The 25,800-nt window shown below is 41.6% G+C and overlaps 1 protein-coding gene across 5 annotated transcripts; it reads right to left on the reverse strand.

Moving 5' to 3' along the window:
- Window positions 1–691: 691 nt before the first annotated feature.
- LOC311488341 (interleukin-1 receptor accessory protein-like 1-B) lies at window positions 692–25,800 on the reverse strand. 5 transcript variants are annotated; one of them, XM_084544974.1, is made up of 9 exons: window positions 17,317–17,894; window positions 13,419–13,671; window positions 10,437–10,629; window positions 7,879–8,050; window positions 7,549–7,611; window positions 6,721–6,853; window positions 6,469–6,614; window positions 3,287–3,446; window positions 692–865 (listed from the first exon to the last, which is right to left on the reverse strand). In XM_084544974.1, the coding sequence occupies exons 1-9, from the start codon at window positions 17,417–17,419 to the stop codon at window positions 808–810; spliced, it is 1,281 nt and encodes a 426-aa protein (XP_084401100.1). In that variant the 5' UTR covers window positions 17,420–17,894; the 3' UTR covers window positions 692–807. The 5 variants fall into 5 exon arrangements, with proteins under 5 accessions (XP_084401100.1, XP_084401099.1, XP_084401102.1 ...); XM_084544973.1 differs by lacking the exons at window positions 692–865; window positions 3,287–3,446 and adding an exon at window positions 25,344–25,800 and having other exon boundaries at window positions 3,449–6,614; window positions 17,317–17,394; XM_084544976.1 differs by lacking the exons at window positions 692–865; window positions 3,287–3,446 and adding an exon at window positions 3,449–4,205.

Here is a 25,800-nt window from a genome sequence, read left to right on the forward strand (position 1 = left end):
TACAAACGATATTTACACATTTTTCTTTAGCATAAGTCTCATAAATGTTTTTCCACGTTGTAACCTAGCTTTTTGCGCTTACCTGCTGCAAGATATTGCTTTTATAAATGACATACATACACACATTTAAACATGCACCTCTTCGTGGCTGTGGTTCTTTGCAGTTTGATTGCTGCAGCTCAATAACTGTACATAAAAGGCAGTATTTGATGTAATATTCAGTTTGCTGCTTGACCTTTTCAGAAATTGTAAAAACGTATATATACATATTTTACATATTTACACTTTTAATTAAAAATTCCTACATGTTGCTAATATACAGGATCACTTTGCTTTATTCTTCCATTTCCTCCTGTTAACGGCTCTTGTACTAGTGCGAACTAGTGATGCATAACCCAAACACTCTTCATTAGCTGCTGCTGTTGAGTCTTGGAGAAAAGGATCTTCCACATTTTCATGATATGTTATTTTAATGTCACCACATCTTGTACATTCGACAGTTATGGACATTTTTCAATTTAATTTGTTCCTTCAACGCCATTTCCAGTAAGGGTACTTTGTAGTTGTATTTGAGATGTAACCTTGGCTCGGAGTGTACAACTCATCTCTGTGTGGAGGGAACCCACATGCCTCTGACCGGCATATGATACCGCATCTCCTTCCAAAACCTGGAGGAAGGGGAGAGGGACGGTGATGACTGTGAGTCCTTTCCAGCTTCACCCACATCTTCTCTCCTCCTCATACACGTCCTCCTGCTTTGACTTGTCCTGAGATTCTTCCACCAACACACCGCACCCTGCTTCTTCCTCAGGTTATGCACTGACTCTGGGAACAGAGCCAGCTGAGCCAACTCAACCAGAACCACCTGTAAAGCAGTGTTGCATTAGAACCATGAGCTTTTAACCATGATTATGTTTGTCAAATAATTTTCTGTCTTTTGAGGATCTAGATGCAACAAATTGTGTGCTGTGTGCGTTTGGAGAAAGTTGACCTTGGCACTGGATGTTCTCATAGCATTTTTTTTGACAACTCTGGGGAAGGAGAACTCCATAAACGTTAAGTTGTTGAACGACTTCCGATTTTTTAAAGTTGACTAATATGTAGTTAAAGTAGAGTCAACTAGTCAATGATGTCACAGTAGACAGTAGAAAAACAGTATAAAGTAATGCTTTGCAACAATGAAATCTATGTTCCTGAGCTGGTAGCGTCCTACACAAAAGAAGCTACGGAGGCTTTTCTGCAAGGTAACTGAAGCTTGAACACAGGCTACTGTCGGCCGTAACGCAACGCCATAAACGCCATCAGTCTGACACTTCTAATAACTGTCAGCTCTCCCATAACTTCCATCTCTCGCATGGTGCATTCACTGACATCACGACAACACAAACAGCTGCACCTCCAGTCATGAGTCTGTCAAGCTCCTGAAGTTTGCGGATGACACCACCCTCATCGGGCTTATCTCGGGTGGAGATGAGAACGCCTGCAGACTAGAGATTGACCGCCTGGGGACTTGATGCAGCCTCCACAACCTGGAGCTGAACGCTTCCAAGACAGTGGAGATGATCATGGACTACAGGAAGAGTCCCACTCCTCCTCATCTTCCTGTGTGACTCTACAGTCAACACTGTGGACTTCCATTTCCTGGGCACCATCATCTCCCAGGACCTCAAATGGGAGCTGAACATAAGTGCCCTAATTAAAAAAAAAAAAAAGCACAGCAGAGGATGTACTTCCTGCGGCAGCTGAAGAAATTCAACCTGCCAAAGACAATGATGGTTCACTTCTACACTGCCATCATTGAGTCCATCCTCACCAACTCCATCACCACCTGGTATGCTGCAGCCTCTGCTAAGGACAAGAGCAGACTGCAGTGTGTCATTCGCTCCGCAGAGAAGGTGAGGCTGCGATCTGAAGTCTCTCGACGAGCTGTATGCTTCCAGGACTCTGAAGCATGCAGCTACGATTGTGGCTGATCCCAGTTTTTTCCCATCCGCAGTGTGTCTGCTGAACAATGCCAAGCCGTCCCCCCCATGAACGCATCAAACCCATTACCATCCCACTGTAAATGTTCTGGTTGTGTATATATATATACTGTGTAAATATTTTTTGTATATTTGAGAGCCCATAGTCTTTATTTTATTTTGTTTTATTTTATGCGTAATGTGTGCAACAACACCAAAGCAAATTCCTTGTATGTACAAACATGCTTGGCAATAAAGTATTTTCTGATTCTGATTCTCTGAAAAACACTCTACACAACCACAGCAGCAATGTCAACTATTGATATGTCGCAGGTATGTGTAGCCTATATAAATCGGCACTGTCAGTCACATTTAATAGTACTTCACAGCGTGTTGTAAGATGGGATCTGTGTATAGCAGCTACAGGTCTAATATTTAAAGGGAGGAGGAACGTGCTTCTACATTAATGAAATGCCTTAATATAGTCAGCACGTGACGTGTCCCACCAGGGACATGAACACTTTGGACCACTGCTACACCACAATAAAGTACGCATATTGCTCTGTCCCCCGCGCTTCTTTGGGACTTTCTGACCACTGCCTGGTCCACCTCATCCCATCTTACAGGCAAAAGCTGAAATCTGCTAAGTCTGCAGTGAGAACTGTGAAGAGATGGTCAGACGAGTCAAAGATGCAGTTACAGGCCTGCTTTGACTGCACTGATTGGAGCGTCTTTGAAGCAGCAGCCTCAGACCTGGATGAACTGACTGACACTGTGACATCTTACATCGGCTTTTGTGAGGACATGTGTGTGCAGACCAAAACCTTCTGCACGTTCAACAACAACAAACCATGGTTCACTGCAGAACTGAGATGACTACGCCAGGACAAGGATGAGGCCTACAGGAGTGGGGATTGGGACCTGTACAAGCAGGCCAGGAACAAGCTGTCAAAGGAGATCGAGGCTGCAAAGAGGAACTATACTGAAAAGCTGACGGACAGTTTTTCTGCCAACGACTCTTCTGCAGTTTGGAAAGGCCTGCAGACCATTACCAACTACAGGACACCATCCCCAAATCAAAAGCAGAACGTTAGGGGCGTTAACATTTAAAGACATGTTTATATTTGTATCCCCATTTGCTGCAGGGAATGCTTTTACCTCATCACTTAAATTTACTTTAATAATTGATGAAATGCATAATTTGAAAAATGTCCAAACCTTTGCATACGATGCAAGCATAACATGACGCTTAAACATTGGTTCCTGACCAGAGCGTTGAGGCAGTTAATACTTCAATGCTGTCTTTGCCATTTTTGGTAACTTACCCTGCCCGGTCACGGCCTTCTAAGAAGAGTTTGTAGTCACGGGTCTTTTCCAACACTTGAGGCAGTGTGTGAAGGGCAAAACTTTCCACTTCCTCACTGAATCCAAAGGTGTAGGGCTGTGGATATGCTACGTAGGCGTCGTATAGCTTTCCATCCATGTCTGACGTAGGAAAAAAGCGCTCATTAAGTATATGTTAGTAGTTTTTACGTCTTTCCCCAACGACATACAACATGACCGAAATCTTCATCTAAATAGAAAACTAATTTTCCTTTTGTGTGATTCCATTTTCTTTGACTTCCGTTCTGCCCACCAAGTTATGGAGGTTTTTGAAGACTTCACATCAGTAGGCTTTAGCAGCATGTGAAAGTACAGTCTAGAAGTCTTTCTGTCAGCAGATGATATTTCATCTGAACCTGTGCAGGCAGCCTTGTGGTTTGTTTCCTGTTCTCATCGTTGACACAATGCGATCAGGTACAATTCTATATGTTGTGATGAATGTGTGGGTGCTGGCTATGTACTTCCTTGCAAGGCGAAAGCATCAATGTGGGTTTTTCCGTCTTCCGTCACACTGTCAATGTTTTTTTTTTGTTTGTTTGTTTTGTGGGGTGGATCATTATAAGAGCAAGTTACTAATCACAAACCCGGCTGTGTAGTATTACCTTTGTTTGAGTAGAGGACAGGAACCACAGCACGATGTTTATTTGTTTATTTGTTTATTTAAAAAGGATCCCCATTAACTGACGCCAAGGCGACAGCTAGTCTTCCTGGGGTCCAGTCAGTAATATTTAATAGAGCACAACAGGCATTACGATCTCAAGTAAATGGCAATCCTAAAGATACAGTAGACGCTGACACAGATGATGAAGAGAACCATCACACCACCAAGCACTGTCCCGATGAGCAGTAGGATATTTGGATCTGTAAGGATCAGCAAATAGACCAGACATTAGTGATGTGAAGGAAAAGGCTGCACGCCAGTTGAATCCGCACACACCATTGAGTGTATGTTAACATGGTGGACATGACACAGCTCTCCACGAGTTAAACCAAAAATGCTTTGATTGCCCCCTGGTGGTCAGCTGCAGTAAAGTTCTTACGTACAAGAAAAATCAAAGTAAACGTCAGTATGCAGTCAGGCTACATCAAAAGTCCCATTCCAGTCAGACGGTTGTGATGCCCCTGTGGGCATGTGTGGGTATGGTTTCATTCTTTGAGGCTGATTGCAATAACTCGGGGCACCTGTTACCAGTGCCCAGTAGTCTTTGGCTGCCACCACGCTCTCAGTATAAAAGAGGGGCTGTGTGAGGGATCACGGCCCTCCAGACTGACTTACTAACTCCTCTCTGTTTCCCTTCCGCAGGTGCCTTCGGTATGGTTCCCAAGTTGACCTTTGTTAATTGTTTAAATAAATAAATAACTGTTTCATTTTTGGGCAACTGACGTGGTGTCTCCTTTTTGTTGTGGCCACTTGAGCCAGGTCATAACAAAAGGGGGCTCGTCTAAAGTAGTGAAAGTTTTTTGGGAACATCAGGGTGCCGGGTGCCGCTGATTAGCTGATTTGGTCCAGCTGGGTGCTGGTTTTGGGTCCTTTGTCTTGGGAGATACCAGAGCCCGTCTGCGGAGAGCCTCGCCACTCTCTATTAAGTCCCATTGTAACGAACAGTTCAGAAGCCGGAAGTTCACTGAGAGTGGAACTTCTCCCCTTATTAGACATTCTCTGGAGATACATCACGTGTATTGGTTTCCAGGAAGCCGTATAGTGCCGGACGGTTATTGGGTTTTTGGGTGTGTCGATCAGAAGGTAAGTGTTACTGTTTTTGATACGCTTTGTGCAGGAATTTCCCCATTAGGCCGTAGTGGCGTTTACCCCTTTGGGTTACGTCAGGTTTGTTGTTTTCATAGTGTTGTGGCAACGCGGCTAGTGTCAGCTGTTTTCGGACAGGCTGTCTCGGGGGCACATCCGTGTGATGTTGTGGGATTGCTTGCATGCAGGTTGTTTCACATATCCGCTGGTTTCTCGTGTGTAAATACCCGCCACCAGCTGTATGAAGACTAGGGGTGAGTATTAGTTAGTTTTGGCTAGGCAGTTAGGGGGGAGTATTCCTGTTGGGTGGATGGTTTGCCCGTGCGTGTCGGCACTCTACTGTCTGATTGAGTTAAAGTTATTATCATGGCTCCGTTGGCTGCGTTTTTTGAGACACCTTCAGAGGCATTCATTAATGGTTGTAAGAAGGAGCAGTTAGTCAAAATAGCACAGCATTATGGCATTGAGGTGTCAGCGTGGCTTTGGTTGAGCAGGGGATCTTGCAGAAAAGGGAGCTTGGTGCTGCAGAATCTGAGTCTATGCCGGTGTCCGCGCCAGCGATGGCTCAGATGTCGGGTTTGTCATTTGAGCAGACAAAAGAGATGTTGGTCATGCAACTTGAATTAGAAAAACTTCGGCAGCAGGATAAGGAGAAGGATAGGCAGCTTGAGATTGAGAAGTTACTTGAATTGGAAAAAAATCTCCATAGCATAGAGAGGATTAAATTGGAGCTAGAACACTCGAAATTACAGCTAATTAGGGAGGGCAAGCTTGCCTCTCACGGGTCTGGTCCTGGGGGTTCTGCATCAGGTGGTATCGATATTATTTCGGACTTGCGTCTCGTGTCAAAATTTAATGAGTGTGACCCTGATATATTTTTCATTCTGTTTGAGCGCGTCGCGGAGGCGAGGTGCTGGCCGGATTCGGAGATTGCGCTGTTACTTCAGTGTGTCCTCACTGGGAGAGCACATGAGGCTTACTCTGCGATTTGTAGCGAAGCTAATTTGGGTTATGACATGGTAAAATCGGCCATATTGAAATCATATGATTTGGTTCCTGAAGCTTATCGTCAAAGGTTCCGAAATTGGGTTAAGGGTGACAAACAGTCCAACGTGGAGTTTGTCCACGATTGAACCTCCCATTTTAAGCGGTGGTGCGCAGCAACACAGGTGAGCAATTTTGACGATCTTGCAGCACTGATCGTGCTAGAGCAGTTTAAAAACACACTTCCACAGCGCATTGCCATGTATGTGAGTGAGCAGAAGCCCACCACCGCATTTAAGGCAGCTGAGTTGGCTGATGAATTTGTGCTGACGCATAAGACAACCCAACCCCAAGTAACAGATTTAATTTGGGAGGCATACGCTGTGACTTTACCTGCTGGTTGGAGAATAAAATAGTTCTCTGGAATGCCTCGGTCACTGTACACTCGACAGGTGTAGCTGACGTTGAAATCCTCTTCCCTCACCTCCGAAATCTTCAGCAGCACCTCTATGAACACACCATTCTGACTTTCACGGAACCTGGTGACAACAATCGGATGAGTAGGAAGAAAGATTATGTTCAATCATTATGGACCCTGAAAGTGTCAAATGGAACAAAGGAAAAAGGAAAGATTAAGGTGCTGACTGTGTTTCTGATGTGTATATACGTTTCGAGGAGTTGGTGTCGAAAATATTGCTTCCGACCAACCAAATTACATCAACGAAGGGTCTCCCAACACCTGGAATAAACACCAGGCATGTCTTGTTGAACTCGTAGCCTAAACATACACAAACAAGAACACATTTAACTCAACACAACATTTTCTCTTAATCTATAAACCTAAATTTAACCATTCTAAATATTGTGTGAATAGATTAGCTCAGCAGGCATTCACATGTTAGAAATGGCAATGAAAATGTGAGACTCTACAATGTACATCGACCAGTCATAATATTGTGTAGGTCTCCTTTCTGCCTCCAAAACCGTTGTGACTCATCAGAGAATGGACATGGGCCTTCTGACGGTGTCCTGTGGTGTCTGGCAACAGAATGTTGTTATTGGGGGGGGCTTTGAGGGGGAGGGACATCTGTGGATCATCCCACAGATACTTTATCACTTTGGGATCTAGTGAATTTGCTTTTCTTTTTTTTTCTTTTTTTTTTTTTAGTCCTGCTGAGGATGGCTGCTGCCATCAAGGAGTGTCATTGCTATGGGGTGGGGGTGCCTGGTCTAGTCTAGGTGGGTGCTACATGTCTAAGTAACATCCACACCAATGAATGCCAGGTCCAAAGGTTTCCCAGCAGAACATTGGATTGTCACAAGATGGTCAATGTTCTTCACTTCTCCTGTCGGTGGTTTTAATGTTGTGGCTCATCGGTGTATAAACTCCACTTTCAATAAATCAACTATGGGTTTGAAAGAAGAGTGAATGCTTTGTACAGTGATAAATAATCCAGTAATACAGGGCCTTACCCTTGCGTGCCTTGATTATTTCACCGCCTGGCTCACGAACTTGTGGAACCATAAAGTACTCCTCTGAAAAAGACAGATAGCATCAAATACAGTAACGGAGAGAGAGACTGGCTAATATGGAAATATGCAGTATGCATATTATAATGCCACATAATCCCACTATATAGTTTACAATAATATGAATGACATTGGCTTGCCACGATTTTTGATTTTAATGCTGCTCTGTAGTAGTCTCTCTTAATGACAGTTATTTAGAAAGTGTACTCCAGTGTAGGATCAGTCAGTTAATGAAACAGTTCCTCTCTTGTTAGTATTTATCTCCAGTCTAACCTTCGACCGATGCTTCCATGGTCTCTGACACAGTTCCCGTGATGCCACTGAGGCTGAATGTCAGAGTACAGGTGTAGGGGTGGTTGTCTTCACGTTCCACGCTGTTAATCATCAGTTTGGTTATATCCCTATAGGTATACTTGCTTGTCCCATCTGGTATGGGCTCACAGCCCTGGATGAGGAACAGAAAACATAAATACATTAAGTTGAAATAGCTGAAGGAGTTGAGGTTGAAATAATGGCAGTATATAGCATAGACTGTATAAATATAAACAGTATGTCCCCACCTGTTTTTAAGGTCAGGCTTAAGACTTTCCTTTTTGATCAAGCTTATAGTTAGGGCTGGACTGAACCATCCCTTAGTTGTGCTGCAATAGGCCTAGGCTGCTGGGGGACAATGCACTAAACACATGTCCTCCTTCTTTCTTCTCTCTGCTCTCTCGCATCCTCCACTTTCTTTTCTCTGGCACTGAGCTCTTGCCCTCTATCCAACAAAGGTTAAAAAAGGCAACTGGACTTGTAGAGTTTTTTTGAGAAGACGTTTCACCATTCATCCGAGTAGCTTCTTCAGTTCTAGGGGACTGATGGGAAGTCTGAGTTTTAAATAGGAACTCCTCCTGAAAAAACTTGCTTGTTATGCTAATAACCAGAAACTGGTGCAGCTAATTTCCAATTGTCCCCCTCCTCTTCACTATGAATGGTGCTCTAACGACTCTTGTCCGTCAGAGGCTCCAGTGTCGAGGTGTGAATGAGATTGAAACTTCTTGGGGACAGAAGTTAAAACTGTATTGTAAATAGATGGCAGATTAAACCTCAGTCCACCTCCTCTGTTTAGTGGAGGTTTTTCCAGTCTGACATAGATGGCTTCCTTTACTCCTCTTTCAAACCATCGGTCTTCTCTGGCTAAGATTTGGACGTTGTTATCTTCAAAGGAGCGTCCTTTGTCCTTCAGGTGTAGGTGGACTGCTGAATCGTTTCTTTTCTGAAAATTCTCCCGAGTCCTCCTGCGAGGAGAACAACAAAAGGAAAAACATCGTCATCCCCTACGTGGCTGGAGTGTCCGAGAAAATTTTCAGAAATCACTGTATTCCAGTTTATTTCAAACCAGGAAATACACTTAGGCAAAGACTGGTCCACCCAAAAGACAAAACAGTAATGTGGTGTACGCTGTTCAGTGCAGTGAGGAGTGTATAGATTTATACATTGGGGAAACCAAACAACCCATCCATAAACGCATGTACCAGCACAGGAGAGCCAGCTCATCAGGAAACGATTCAGTGGTCCACCTACACCTGGAGGACAAAGGACACTCTTTTGAAGATAACAACGTCAAAATCTTAGCCAGAGAAGATCAATGGTTTGAAAGAGGAGTAAAGGAAGCCATCAGTGTCAGACTGGAAAAACCTTCACTAAACAGAGGAGGTGGACTGAGGTTTAATCTGCCATCTGTTTACAATACAGTTTTAACTTCTGTCCCCAAGAAGTTGGGGGCTCCTTGACACTGGAGCCTCTGACGGACAAGAGTCGTTAGAGCACTATTTATAGGGAAGAGGAGGGGGACAAAACGCCCCCCCCCCCCCCTCAACAACAGGTAAGTACCCAGTTGTTAATGGAAATTAGCTGCCCCAGTTTCTGGTTATTAGCATAACAAGCAAGTTTTTTCAGGAGGAGTTCCTATTTAAACCTCAGACTTCCCATCAGTCCCCTAGAACTGAAGAAGCTACTCAGATGAGTGGTGAAACGTCTTCTCAGAAAAACTCTACAAGTCCTGTTGCCTTTTTTAACCTTTGTTGGATATACCATGACTTGGATGACTGAGAACCTTCACAGACATCTTGCCCTCTAATTTCCTATCTAGTCATGCAATTCTGTGCCATTACTGTATAGAATGTCTAAAAAATTGACCCTTGAACATGCATCAGTACCATATTAACTACCTAAAATGACAGAAAATATTTGACGTGTATTTTAGTGTTTTAGTTTGACCCAAATCCCATCCACTAACATGGGGGAGGTGAAACTTATGACCTATACTGCAGCCAGCCACCAGGGGGAGCTCTAGTTGTTTTGGCTTCACTTTTGAGGAGCTGTTTCACTGACCATCTTTATACAGTCTATGGTATATAGTAATTAAACTCCAGCCTGGTGTAGCTGCACTTAATTCTAATCAGAATATTAATAAATATATTAGCTATTAGCTTTGCTGGAGCATAATCAGTTCCTAATGGAGGGGTTCCAGACCAAGTTTCCTCTGCAAAAGAAATTTTAGGACGGGGAAGTTCATCTGGCTTCTCTGCTACTAAAATTTAGGAATAAATTTGGTATCAATAAAGACAAACTGAATCTCTTTAATAATGTGTTTCATAGTAACGTTCATATTTAATGTGCACCAGTGTTGCGTCTTACACGTGCTACACGTAGTAAAGCATCTACCTTAATTTAAGATCTTGCATATTTAATGACACTTGTGAACAGACTGGTGTAATATTCTGGTATAAACTTTGTAGATTAGTAAATGTTTAATGTCAGTTCTCAGCCGGAATTTCCCCATTACTCACTCTGTACCATGTTAGGGAGTACTTAATGTTGTAGCTGTCCAGTTTACTGATGTAGTCCCTCAGAGGGCACATCAGGTTGTCTGCAACTCCATATTTAAGTGGCTGAATAGCTTTCCTCGGCCTTCCACATTCTCCAACATCTGCTAGTTCCACCACCAGCTTTGTGGCCTGAATGTAGCACTGAGAAGGCGTCCTGTTGGAAAAAATAAATAAATTAAAGAAGGAAACGAATGTATAATTAGAGATGCACCGATTTATCGGCTGGTGACCGGAATCGGCCGATTTTCACGTGATCGGCCATGACCGGTGATCGGCCATGACCGGAGACCGGCCAGTCAGTCTGACATATGCCGATTTTTTGCCGGTCAAATGCACTCGGGCGCCGCATGATTTACATCGCGCAACATCAGCATCACACGCAGGCCAGCTGACAGTCTTGCCTGGGCCTGGGACGAGATAATCTTAGACTCTGTCCCTCCGCTCCGAGACAGCGGGCCCCTCCCGCATCACTCACTCCGTCACCTGACTGCAGCCGGATCTCTCTCCTCTCTGTCTCATCCTCTCTGACGGAGCTACCAAACTCAACTGTTTCTGTCAAAGATAACGTGTTGTGTCGGGCTTTTATACAAGCTAATGGACGTTAACATTAGAGCTAGCTTGTTAGGTTACGTTACAAGGCTGGTAAACGTTGGCTGCGCTGTTTTTAATCTACGTTCACTTTACTAGTCCCAGCTTCACCGTCACCACCTTTTTTTAAATATTTGTTAAGAAAATCTTTAAGGCCTCTATTTTCTTCTCTTCTTCTCTTTTCTTTCCTTTTCTGAGCACCGGACTTATGCTGACCGGACATTTTGAGCGTACTGAACTTCAAATCAAACGGCAACATCAAATTATGATCAGTGGCCAAACCATTTTTGTGTTGGGGGTGGGGGGGTTCTTGACCACTATTTCAAGGACAATAGAGAGCCGAAGTCCCGCCCCCTCTACTTCCGGGTTATGGGACCTATCTTTCGAAAAAATATGAACGGCAGTCTATGGAGAGATCATAATTATTTTTTGGTCCCGTTCGAATTGTGGCATGAATTTCACATATGATGTGTGTGAATTTAAAAGATAATTCTTCACGTCAAGAGATAAATTATTTGACGTAAATAAGCTGAACAACATTAGGTTTTGTATGAGATCGCTTAGTGAACTACATCTCTCGTCTCGAACAATGTACATAACTAGAGAACTATGGCTGTCTCCTTGTTGAGCTTTACCGTCTTCTTCCAGGACGAAGGCAGAAGCATCAAACGAGGTGAAAATCATTATAAATCGGGTCATGTCGAGAGCTGTAGTTACACGAAGGGAGTTTTGGTCGGTTCTGTACGCGCCAGCATGCGGGACTTGTAGTTCGTTTAATTACGTATTTTCCATAGCGTTTTGCTTAAATATCTTGCGACAAACTGTGACATTCTTGACATGTAAAATCATTTTTTATTCTGAAAAACAACATATGTACAATCCAAGGCACAAGTCGATCGGGACCAGAAAATAATTTATCTTTCGCCATAGACTGCCGTTCATATTTTTTCGAAAGATAGGTCCCATAACCCGGAAGTAGAGGGGGCGGGACTTCGGCTCTCTATTAGGAAGAAAACAAATAAAAGCTTTTATGTAACTCAAATATTACATATTTTTTTTCCACAAATAGGCCTATTTTAATTATTTTTTTTCCCCACACCAGGAGTAATTTCTATAGTTCTATTTTTATAGTGATAGCGATTATCTGTTCAAAAAATGTTCTATTAAAGAAAAGATAATATTAATATTCTATTAAAGAAGAGAAAATAAATCTTTGTGTGTGTTGTAAAGTGGTTAGAAAAAATGAAATCGGAATCGGCTAAAATCGGTATCGGCAGGTCAAACTCAATGAAAAATCGGAAATCGGAATCGGCCGGGAAAATTGTAATCGGTGCATCTCTATGTATAATTAATGATATTGGATAATCTACAGCTCTACTCTAGCTTTGAACGTCTAACCTCAGTGAGTCTGTCTTTATCTGTCACTCTCATTGCTGTTTAGAACGTGTTTGTGTCTAAATATTTCTTTTTCCTATTTACTTCTTCAGAGAATGAAACTTTCATGTCAAAGTTTTAAATATAAAATCATCACAGGTTAGTAGTAGCTATCACGGTATTAGAAAATCCAGAGCAATGGTGACTAACCCTAACCGTAACCCTAACCCTCCTCAAAAGTTGTGAAAAAGATGAGTAACACATTAAACTAGTCCCATCACCACCCTGTAATATGTCTACATGTTTATCTTGTTAGTAAAAAAAAATGTGATGAACACAGCAGCTCAGCTTATATTCACTAACTGAAAGCATAATCAGCAGCTTTTTGTCAGGGTTATACTTTAAAATAAAGATTTAATGAGGCTAAAAGCACATTTTTATTCATATATGCATATTTGTCTTGCTCATTTCATGCTTTTCCAGTTAAATACATGTAAATTACTATTTCTAACCAATTTATAGCACCATTTTTATACATATTACAGTATGTGTTGTTCTGTTTTTTTGTTCTTTAAAAGCCTCTTGTTTTGCACATCACGCTGAAGTGCCTTACATTTAACCCTAGGGACAAATAAAGTTTTCTGAATCTGAATATTATATAGGGAAAAGAACCATAGAATAGGCGGGTGGAATTAATTGATGGGTAGAAATTGGCATTTTGGTCAATTTTGTGCATTGTTGACTGCATTTAATTTCATTTGCACACAGTAACTGTTGTGTTGTCTTATTATGTTTATCCAGTTTATTGGTGGGTTGTAAATTCTTGCACATATCTCCAATCATAAATCTAATTCATAATCATAAATCTATCTTATCATAACGCCATTTTTTTACTAGCCTTCTATCAAGCCCTTATTACGTGACTGCTGAAAAGACAGTTAGATAAACTTAGTGAACTTCCTGGCATTTCCGTTACCGTACCTCAGCAGGCACACATATTCCCCGTTGTCATCCAGCGTTGCATTGAGAAACCACAGCGTCTCCCCATACACTAGAACTCGACCAGTCTGGTTGCTCATTTCTTGGCCTGTCTTCGAGTTGTACCAGGTGATGCTGTATTTGACGGCAGTGAAGTTGAAGACGTCTGGAGAGACCAGGGTACTGTTCAGCATAGCCACGTCCCCGGGTACAGAGAAAACCCTCTCAAACTGGAGCGGGTACTTGGTACAGTTGTCTGCAACGCAAATCCGTGGAGAATGGAGCGTTGTCATTTACTCTGCCGTTTAAACCGACGAAGAACAAACATGAAAAATAAAAACAATCTTGATAAAATTTTCTACAAAAACAGTGTGAGGCAGATTGCTGCGTTGTGCACAGCTAATGTGTTGTTGTGCAGGTTCTATTCCCATCTGAGCCACTTCACAGCCATCCAAACATTTTGCCTCTTATTATGATTTTAATTGCAATTTTCCCCACTTTTAACATTTTACATCACCCAAAAACAGCTTCTTTAGTTGTAGGAAATAAGTGTGAGACTTCAGAAGAGCTTGCACATATCAGAAATACTGACGGCTTACAAAACTATTACCACAAGTTAATGCGCACCATTGGCCAAAGAGGGCAATAGAGTGCTGCTAAACAGACTGGAGATGCTTTTTCTTTTTGTTACTTACACATTACTGAACTGTTTTTAAGTCTTTCTGCTCTTCATCTTTTAATGAGCACAAATCCAATGAAACAAAAACAACCTTTAATGTCAATTTGATGTTTCATATAGCCTTAATTTACATGAAGTTATTTTCTTAAAATAACTTCATGTATTTTCCTCAGCTAATTCCTCGGCTAATTCTCAATATTACATTGCCCAACAAAATCATTTGAGTGGTTTTAGCCTGATATAGAGCAAGGAGTTTTACTTTGACGCTGTCTGCAGGCAGTTTTTTTTAGCTTTCTCAAATATATAATATTCAACGAAAGATACGTTTCAGAAATTATGTATCTTTTGAGAGTTAATAATGACTGACTTTTTTTATTTTTGGGTGAACTATTCCTTTAATCCGGGGGTGCCAACACTTTTTTGGCTTGCAAGCTACTTTTACATTGACCAAGTCAAAGTGATCTCTCTCTCTCGCTCTCTCTCCCTCTCTCTCTCTCTCTCTCTCTCTCTCTCTCTCTCTCTCATATATATATATATATATATATATAATCTCCTAAGTCATATTAATTGTTGATAGTGTTAAAAGCTCTATCCATCTCTGTTTTTATTAAGAAATATTGGTGCACTGCACCTTTAGAAAAATAGCGCTGTCTCTTTAAGAAAGACGGTAGTATTGAGTTGTTAAAGTTGTGCGTGGCTGTGGATGTGTTCCGCTGAACTGAGGGCCTGATTAGGGCCTACATGGATGACATGACGACTACAACATCAACTGCTCCTTGTACCAGAAGATTGCTGGATAAGCTAAACAGCAACCTGCAGTGGGCTAGGATAAAAGTGAAGCCTGGGGAGTATTTCCATTGTTAAAGGAAAGGTAGTAGATAAGAAGTTTGTTATAAATGATGAGGTGGCTCAGCCTTGTATGGGAAAGGCATATTGGAGCTCCCAGTTACCAGCCTAACAGAGGAGTTTACGTGTGCTAAAGTTAGACTGGAAATGACTCTTACTCAGTCAAAGGATCCAGTGGTTAGGAGTGCAGCGCCCACTGTTAAGACGGGGAGGAAGTGGAACCCAAAAGAGGCAGTACAGCAACCACAGGCAGCTCTTAGGCATAGGGATATCATAGGCAATGTACATCAAGGGCGTAGAGGCTTAGGGCTGTGTGCAGGGAAACCTCTATGGAGCAAGGCATCAGTAGTAGAAAGGAGAAAGATGGTAGTGGTAGAGGTACAGAAACAAGAGGAAGCAGTAAGATGCACTAAGGCAGTGTTGCAGGCTAAGCAGGGTCAATGGGTGAACTGGGAGAGTGTGGAGAAAAGGAAGTTGAAGTGGAGAGAGTTTTGGAGCATGGAGGCCAGCAGGATTAGATTTATGATAGGGGCTACTTATGATGTGCTGCCAACTCCCCAGAACCTAAACCAGTGGATAGGTGAGGATGCTGCCTGCCCACTGTGCACTTGTGTATGCACGCTTAGCCATATTCTGACAGGTTGTAAGGTTAGTCATTCCCAAGGACGTTACACCTGGCGTCACAACCAGTTACTGAAATGTTTAGCAGCTGCAATTGAGGAAAAACGGGTGAATGTAAATGAACAGAGAGAATAGATGCATTAAGTTTGTATGGGAGGGAGAAAAGGCTGGCTAAAGGTAAGGGTGGCTGCGTGACTTCATTGTGTTTGCAAATCATTATAGATGTGGTTGATTGGTCCGTGTTTCAGCCCACATCAATGGGCCGAATCACGGTGGATTTGTTTCTTTGTTTCGTGGTTCAGCCCGCATCAACGGGGTGAATCACGGTAGATTTGTTTGTTTGTTTCGTGGTTCAGCCTGCATCAACGGGGTGAATCACGGTGGATTTGTTTGTTTCGTGGTTCAGTCGGCATCAACGGAGCGACCCTTAGAAAAAAGTAGTATACTTCAAGTTCATTTTTTTAAGTATACTTGAGTATAAGTATAGTAAGTAAACTACAGACCATGTACTTGTAGTGTACTAGAAAGTATACTAATTTAATACTTCTTCCGGCTAAATTGGAACGTTTTAAGTATATAAAAGTATACTTCAAGTTTACTTATAAAAGTATACTTTAAGTAAAAGCTTTAGTCTTAAAGTATAAGTGTAAGTCTTAGTATATATATACTTTTCTTTATACTTTTCAGTATAAGCCAAGTATACTTCACTATACTATTCTTAAGTATATGAAATATAGTATATAAAAAGTAAACTTCAAGTATACTACCTCAATTTTAGTATAAAATAAGTATACTTGTAGTACACTTCTTTTTGCTAAGGGGAACCACGGTAGATTTGTTTGTTTCGTGGTTTAGTCCGCATCAACGGGGCGAACCACTGTAGATTTGGTTGTGTCGTGATTCATAAAAGGACTAGGCTAATTATTGAAATATTAGTTGTCTAATGTTAATGGTAAGAAAAACGGGGTTTTGAAAACCCCAATGACATGCTGCATACTGCTGTTGTTTAGGCCAGGTTCCTGATGTCTGCTGAGCGGGTCATACAAGCCAGCAGCGTTAGGTTAGCTTATATTTCACAAGGTTCGAATTATCTTCTGCTGCTCTGTGGGCCTACAAGCCAGCAGCATTTACTTAGTTCATTTAGATTGTAGGTCAAGAGTCATATTACATGACTGTAGGTTTGTTAGGGTTTCTCAGTTGGACAGGGCCTCTAAATGTGTTTTGCCTGGGATTTTGGCACAAGGGATTGTAACATCTAATCCTGTGTATTAATGAATATGATTAATAGTATGGTGATCAGGCAAAAGGAAAAATGTGGGGAGCCGGCTCTCACTCGATGGGAATCAGCTCTTCTGATTCACTACCAAGCATCGGCTCTTAGGAGGCTCTTTGGAGCGTGACACATCACTACTAAAAGCGCCTTAAGTTTTACTGGCAGTGGTTCGTGCTTTTCTTGGTGGCTTTATTCCTCTGTTTTTGGTCTGCTTTTCATCTGTCCTATGAGATTTGATGTGTTGAAATCCTTTCTTACAGTACCGCCCTCTTGAAATATCCCCAGCACATGTATTGCAACCTGCATATCGCAGATCTTTCTCTGAGACTGTGAAGTACCCCCACACGACCGACATCTTGTTTCTCCCGAGCAAGGAAAATGCGCGGGCGCCCCCTTCCGCCAGTTGCAGCTCAAAAAAAGCGTTGGTGTATCCCTAGAAAATACACTTTGTTTGGTATTTAAAGTAAAACAGTTTGACTCACCCTGTACGAATCCTTTACAGATCCCATATAGGCTCAGGAAAAACAATGGAATTCCTAGCGTTGAAATCAGGCCCATGGCTGGAAAAACACAAATCAACAACATTTAGAAATGAACATTTACCGTAATCCAGGGTGCTACTGTAAAAGAGTTACGGCAACAGACGTCTACTTACTGTACTGTCTGTATGTCTCTCTGTTCCTCTCTATTCCCGCACTCCCTCTACTTCTCTCCTGAACCGGATGACTAATGCTCTGGTATTTGAGGAGTCACTTATGTGGAAACCCCCGACGTAAGACTGTGTAATGCCTTGGAACTGGAAAGAGTGTTTGTGCTCTGAACACTGCTTAGTGCAGGTCAATGTTCCTGCTCAGACTTTATTGTAAATCCATGAATGGACACTTTAAACTGGTTTCCTCTTTGTCTCGCTTGGACTTGGACAGTGACCAAAGTTACTGTGACTGTGTCAAACTACAGTGTGATATTACTACAGATTAATAGATATGGGATTCTCTGTTAGCTTGACATATTTTACATCAAAGGTGAGCAGTATTGATATCGCTATTTGTGTGTGTGTGTGTGTGTGTGTGTGTGTGTGTGTGTGTGGTTTTGTAAGTACACCGATCAGCCGCAACATTAAAAGCACTGACAGAAGTAAATAACATTAACCATCTTGTGACAATTCAGTGTTCTACTGGGAAACTTTTGGACCTGGCATTCATTCATGTGGATGTTACTTAGACATGTAGCACCCACATAGACCAGACGAGGCACCCCCACCCCTTAGCAATGACACTCCTTGATGGCAGCAGCCAAGAACAGCACAAGGTGTTGACCTGGCCTCCAAATTCATTAGATCCCAAACTGATCAAGTATCTGTGGGATGATCCACAGAGGCCCCTCCCCTCAAAGGTCACCACTAACAACATCCTGTTTCCAGACACCACAGGACACCCTCAGAAGGACCATGTCCGTTCTCTGATGACTCACAACTGTTTTGGAGGCACACGGGAGACCTACACAATATTATTCTTGTGGCAAGGGATTGCTTTCTTTTGTTTTTTTTCTGAGATAATAAGAAAGTTCAAATGCGTGTCACCTAAGCAGAAGTAGCCATGTAAGTGCTTTGCTGAAATACAAGTCCCAAACCATTTGTTTTGCAAAATTCAGATTGTTGTGAAATTTCTTTGGCTTTGTACACCCAGTGAACCAAACCAATCACAACTGTCTCTATTTATAGCCACATCAACCCACAACAAAAACATCGTAGCCTGGAGGGTTTTGGCAGTGCAGTGGTTGTTTTTATTCTAATTATCATATGCTAACAGAGTTCACAACAATTCTGCTATGTCTCAATGACTAACTACACATTGATTGATTGACCTTCCCACACGGCCTGAATATGTAACTTCTATGCTCACACTGTATGAGTCAGTTGACTGGCCAGCGTTAAACCCCAGACGTCTGGTCACGTTTGTCCGGTGACGATTCCAATAAAGTTGTTTTTGAACAAGACGACAAACTGAGAGAATGTCAGCGTTGCAGAAGTGAGTCGACAGAAGGCCCTTCCTGACGTTTTTCTCTGGAGTGTTTTCTCTCAAAGAACAAGAAAAGGAGCTCTGTTTCCGACACACTCACAGAGGTTTGATATCAATGCCATTTTTAAGACTGCGGCCACAGGCAAGCAGCTGCACACTCATTGTGACAGTGTGCTGCAGTGACAATGCTGCAGTATTTAGAGAGAAATGTATTTTTGCTAAGGTTTAATTATAAATCCACATAAGCACATTTTAACACCTTGATCACAAGGTTTCATTCTGTTCTGATGCAATGTATCAGAAATTGACTTGATCTTCTAACCACTTCTTTTATCTGTGTAGGGGAACCAGTGTCCTCTCAATTCTCCCCCTCTCTGGAATTTAAATTTACGAAGTTTTTGCAGAAGAACTCTTCTAACAGACCAACCTTTTACACCTTAGCCATAAATGTGCCATGTCCAGATGCTGGACAGACCCATGCTATCGGACCTCCCTAATGCTGAGGACGCCATCTGAGCCAAATAGACAGATTTACACTTCTTGTGGAATTTCCCACTCTTGTTTCTGGACTAATTAGTTCTGAATCGAAAGAACATCAACGCGATGTCAGGAACTGCAAAGATTGAATTAAGTGACTCTTCTACTTTGTATGGACAAAGTCTAGAAACCTTAATGTTATGTTCATCTATGTTTTAAACTTGTGATGTACTAATTTTCCTTTTCAGAGACAAATGCAAACATACCATTTTCACAGGTTTTTGCTCTTCCCCCTCTCCGAGAGTGACCGAGGGAGTGAACACAGATAAGAAGGTCGTAAATAACTTTCTTTCCCCAGAACCAGACTCTGATCTGCATTTCTCCTCTCTAAAAAGAGCCTAAGTTTGATAATATGACTATCGAAATTGTAATAACCTGGTAAGTTATATATTATTGTTCAGGAAGCTCTTACGATCACATTGAGACGATTTTGATCCTTGTACGATAATGCTAGCCCAATTTCACATAATTTGTCACAGTAAGGATGGATCAACATTGCCATCAAGTGGCTACCTTTAAAAATATTTTCTCTCTTTTAATCAATTGTTGAAGTTAAAGAATGTTGAAACTTAGGTATGTTCTTATACTAATAGTAGCTATTAGTTGAAATCATAACTGTTGGAATTGTTATTTTAGAAACCTCAACCTTTTATTATTAGCAAAATGTCAATGTAAAGAGAACTTGAATTTATTAATTTATTGATGCTTTTGAGTTACTTTGATGTGGTCATTCTGATACGTCATCTTGTCATGTTGTAATGTTGAGTGTTGTCGCATACGAAAAACATTGCTAACGAGCCATGATGAGTGATGGAATGATTAAATTTAGTAATATAAAATAGGTTAAGAAGATCAGGCAATAAGACACATCGAGACAAAGAAGTAGGTGTGCCCTTTTCTTTCCGCGCGAAGAATATGGAAACCCGATCCAAACATGCCCTTAATAATTAACTCATAAAACCAGAGAGACGCACCCATTTCTCCGGACTTTTATACTTTCGCTCTTTCACCGCACTTTCTCCGGACTTTTGCACTTTCCACTTTCCATTCACGTTTTACTTTTATTTTAGTCTTCTTCTTTACGTACTTAGTCACGATTATACTTAGTAACCTTGTTTTAAGAACAACTTGAAAATTGACGATCCGGCCCTTTTCAAGCTCTGTTTGTTTCTCGTCGGATGTTTTTCCCGACGTACGATTTTTATAGTGACTTAAATATTTTTCTAGCTTTATTCATTTTTATACTCTACAAACCAAAGTACTGATCAACATCGTTTATAAGTTAGCAGGCGTAGTCAGCTGGGATATCAGAGAAAGACCCAATCTCTTCGACGGATCAAGAAACCAAGAAGCTGTTGCCATAGCAACGACATCAAGAAGACATGACGATCCAGTTTCTTTCTTCAAACACAAAGACATTGCCAGATGTCATCTCCTGCCTTCGACTGAACACCTACAACGCTTTCAAGCAAAGCTGGGTGTTGGAGTTTCAGATCAAGCAACAAGTCCTGTCTACCGGTCCAAGAGAGACCTGCATCAGCTGTGCCGCTTCGTCACCATCTCGTCACACCGACGCTCCGCCATCACAGACGCCGAGAAGACTCTACGGAAAAGTAGGCTTGAATCGTTCCTACCGCTTAAGACAAAGAGTTGGTAGCACTACTTTGAAACTCCCTACTAACATCTTTTAGAGAAGATTGATTAGATTAGGTATCAAATCCATTCCCTTTAGTTTAGGACTTAAACATCTCCATCTCTCACCATCGCTCCAGAAATTAACTATTTCATACCTTATTATATTCGTTCATTTGATTACACTCCTATATTCTATTAGTCCCTCATTTATTCATAGTTGTCACTTTATTAAATAAATATTTGTTCACACTTAAGAAGTTGTTTGTGATGTTATTTTACGGCAGAGAATGACTGGTACAAATTGTAGTAAAGGATTCACTCCTTCAGATATGCAAATTATTGAACTGAGACTGATAAATTGATTTAAACCGTGTTCTTCCTACGATAACAGGAGGTGGTGCCCTAACGAGACAATTTAAAGGTGTAGAATATCCTACATCTGGAACTTCTTGATAAATGTTGCTAAACTCATGCTAATAAAAGTGGCTTTCAAGAAAGGGTGAGATACCTGTTGATATTGTTATCATTTCCCTGTAATGCCTGGGATCAAACATCCAGATGCAAAGGTTAGTCAGGCCAGGAGAAGATAGGATGGAGAGGGCAGTAGAGTGGAGAGGGGAACAGAGGAAAGGATGGAGAGGATGAGAGGCGGGAGAGAGGAGGAGAGATAGAGCAGGACAGGGCCATGAGGGCAGGGGAGGATGCTATATACTGTAGCACACAGGAATAATAACAGTGAATTGTTTTCGAAAAATCAGCATACCGGTATACTGCTTTATCACCCTCTGGAAACTGGAATCTCCCTTTTAAATGGACAGTCCTTATCAAGATGGCATCTGAACTTAGAATCTGCTGCAATGTTTTCAGCACGGATATAAACTGTAATTAAAGCTGCGAGCAGCGTTGAACGGGCCCTCGCACCCCATGCCCATCGGGGACAGGGAAGCACGGGGTGACTGCATTTCTCAGGGGATACCCTGGAGTAACAGTGCACCGTGGCATGATGCATAGTCTGTGCAATTCAATATTTTTCAGAGAAAATCAACAGCTGTGACAGCTGTAAGTCCTGGCTGTTTTGAATGTATTCTCTCTGTGGCATCAAAGTATGTTAAAACAGCTTCACACACACACACACACATACACTCACAGACAGACAACCCACCAGAGAGAAATGTAATGGCTCTATCTGCTGGACTGTCAACATTTGAAGTGAATCCAATCACCCTGACAGTAACAGCAGGTCACACTACAAACACTACAAAATAAGACATTTCCTGTTCTCATTAGGTGGCGCTACAATAATTGTATAATTATTCTCTCTGTGGCATCAAATTATGTTAAAACGGCTTCACCAACTATTACAGGTTAACCATTTTTTATTTTTTTTTGGTTGAACCAACACACACACACTGACAGACACCAGAGAGAAATGCTATGGCTCCATCTGCTGGACAAACTAGCACACTACTTGAAATGATGATGGAATCAGTAAGACAGTGAATCATTTCACTTTCACAACCAGAAAAGGCCCAAATTTTAACAAAAATTCACTCAAGTTTCGCAGTAAGTCATCACCATGAGCTTATGTCTGTCCTGACAAAATTTGAGGAGAATCCAATCATCCTGACAGTAACAGCAGGTCACACTACAGCCTCAATACAAAATCAGACATTTACTGTTCATAATAGGTGGCGCTACAATAATTGTATGAATATTGACATATGGATGTGTGCAGTTAGGGACCATTAACAATACTGTAAAGTTTGATGCAGTTTGGACTGAGCACGTTTAATGCAACTCCCTGTTTCATGGCGCGTCATGAAACTTTGAGGGGCCAGAATGGGCACTCCCCTTCGACGAAAAGTCAAAAACTTGTGTCAGGTTCCTTCGCCTATCTTTCGACAACCTATTTTCAAATTTTGAAGTCAATCTGATAAGGCATCAAGCCTGAGGGCAACCAAGACACAACCAAAGTTTTGTCCAACTATCACTGTTTTATCAAAATAACAGACTTCCTCTTGGGTTTAGAATATGGCTCCAAATGACTTTTTTGTGCGTCCTGGGATGTTACATATATGTGACATAGTTCCAGATTTTTAGACGCCATGGGCTTCAGGAGGTAGTCCGAAGATGGCGCTACAGAGCCATTTTGCCACGCCTGTACTCAAGGCACTTATACTGTATAAAATTTTATGTATAAGTTATACAGTGTATAAGTTATACATAAAATTTTTCGGGCGACTTTTCGTGCATGTTTAGGCATGATCTCATTGGAGGAAAGACGCGGAAAGTACGAAAACAATTGGGTCCCCTGCTACTTCGTTGCTCGGGCCCAAATGGTCTTTAAGAAATACAAGTCAGGTAAAAAAATAGACTGCCTACCAAGCAAATGACAAACACACACGGTAGTAAGCCTATACACAGGCTCTATCAAATCTGAACTGTAATTAAATAAAATTAACAAACAACCAAATTCAAAACACTCACTCAAAGCCCAACAATATAACATAGCTTTAAATGGCTACAGCACCCTTGGCTAGGTGCAACTACGTGCCGCTGAGGTTCTCCCCCTTGTAAACTGCTGGCCAGCAGCTTGTGATTTCAATTCTGCATATATGCAGAATGCAGCGTGCCAGCTGCACTATAGGTCACAAGCAGTTAAACTGTTATGTAGCTTCAGTTTGTCGGTTTTATGTCAGAGATCATCTGGGTGTGTTAAAATCTGCTGGAAAAAAAAAAAAAAGAAGAAGAATCCCTGACTTCAAAATAATTCATTCTTAAATTATGAATGTTCACAATGTACCAGAAACCTTATCTTAAGTCTTAAGTGCAGTAAATTGTTCTGGCATTCTCAGTACCAAAATTCTTCCAGATTAAATAAATAAAACAAAAGATGCACATACAAGTTGCAGCAGAAGTATTGCTGCACCTACACTCATTGCAAACTGCTCCAGTATTTTCAGCACCTGTACGCCTAAGGTGGAACACTCTGCATCCGATTCTCATGTCCTCCCATTAAGCTGCTTTTTTTTTTTTTTTAACCACGTCTGAGGAAATATCTTTAAAATTAATGGTGCAGTATCAAGAAGCACCTTAAATCTGTGGGAATTTTCTAATAGAAATGACAAACCTCAGATCTTAAGAGAGGAAATGCCCATGTGTTATGTTTAAATGGCCTTCCAAGAGCAGTCAGAGCCGTCAGGGATATCATTGAACTGGTTTAGGCTGAAGGCATTTAGTTCGTGGGAGGTTATCAAAAAATGCGTGACTTATTTAGCAAAGAAAGGGAAAATGATGGGAGTTACCCTTTCTATTGCGACGCACGCAAATGTGACTACCTTGACTGAATGTGAGCTATACGGCACTGCTTTACAGTTGACCTGTTTGCCCTGTGGTGGTGTTGTGGTGAGAGGGGCTGTGAGTTTCCAGGCGTGCTTGTTTATCTCTGATTTTTCCACTGCGGCTTTTTATTATGTAAAGCAAATAAACTTAATTAGATCCGGCATTAGGTGGGAGGCACAAGCGTGCATCGGACTGCACTGTGCCGCAACTCAGAGGATGCTCAAAATAGCAGCAATCAGATAAAGTTGTGAGAAAATCTGAAAATGATTCAGTAGTAAAGTAACGGAAATACAGAACAAATGAACAGTCATCCTCATAGACTAAACAGATATTCTAATAGATGCTAAATCAACAAACAAAGTACAGTGGCTGATATCTGCAACATTTAGATACAGATGTGGCCACGCACGAAGCTCCAGACCACATGTCGTCAAGGTCAGTCCATGCATGTGCAAAAATGCACGAATGTATAAATACAACGTCAAGGTTCAACAATCGAGGCGAAAGCAGAGAAATTATCGGCGTGGTTTTCCACAATAAACATCCAGCATGTGCATTAATTTAAATCACCTTTAATCTGACACTTTTGCTTTTGTATAATGGTCTTTTTTTAGTTTAAGTGCCATGTGGCTGAAACTTAAAGGCACATTTCAGGTACATTCTCTTGTTTATTTGTTGTAATCTGCACAGATCTTTGTATAAAATGTGTTCACTGGATAGAGAATGTGCCGCTAATGTAGTGTAAAAGGATGTGTGTTTCCTTTGCGGGTAGAAGCGCAACACACTTCTCTGAAAGTATAAACATTCAACCGTTAATGTTTTCTTTTTGTTGCTGTTGTTTAATCCCTCACGTTTCTATAAAGGTAAACAGATAAGTGGCAGAGTTCGTATTTTCGAATCGGAAATCAGAAACAAAAGAAATCTTTTCTAGAGATAAGAGATTCTCGATAAGTTATTCCAACAGACGGAGAACTCACCAGGCTGATGTTACGACGGCCCTTCTTTTAAAGCAACCTCAGGTTACATGAAAAGCCAGCAAAAACATCTTTTCTTCACAAAAGATTTCATACGTGTCCTTCCCGGATCCAACTTCCTCTTCTGTGGATCTGTGGAGACATGTTGCAGTTTCCTTTTCAGGGATCTTTTGAAGGCCAGCTGATGTTGTGCAATAGCAGAGGAGCAGGAGGGGAGGAGGGGAGCGGCCTGGATTGTGCTGCTCGCATGATTTGTACCGTGCAAATATCTCCCACAGCACTTAAGCGTTTTATTCATGTGCTTTTATTGTTGTTAATAATCTGTTCTGTAGCCTGTTCTGTCAGTTTAAAATATGTTCCAGTCTATCCACTGCAGCTGGATCCCATAATTCTGGTTTTAATTATAGTCAGGCTGAGACCTCTCGTGGCTGCACAGGGAAGCAACATGAGATCATCTGCA

This window comes from Chelon labrosus (genome assembly GCF_963514085.1).
Source record: "Chelon labrosus genome assembly, chromosome: 5".
Classification (NCBI taxonomy): Eukaryota; Metazoa; Chordata; class Actinopteri; order Mugiliformes; family Mugilidae; genus Chelon; species Chelon labrosus.

What these genes read in the sequence shown, in the direction of transcription:
- LOC311488341 (XM_084544972.1), bottom strand. Translation starts at nt 17,419, where the DNA reads ATGTTGTTGATTTGTGTTTTTCCAGCCATGGGCCTGATTTCAACGCTA. An exon ending in CATGGAAGCATCGGTCGAAG is followed by an intron (nt 7,612 to 7,878) that starts GTTAGACTGGAG and finishes TGTCTTTTTCAG; the next exon opens with AGGAGTACTTTATGGTTCCA. An exon ending in AATAATCAAGGCACGCAAGG is followed by an intron (nt 6,854 to 7,548) that starts GTAAGGCCCTGT and finishes GTGTATGTTTAG; the next exon opens with GCTACGAGTTCAACAAGACA.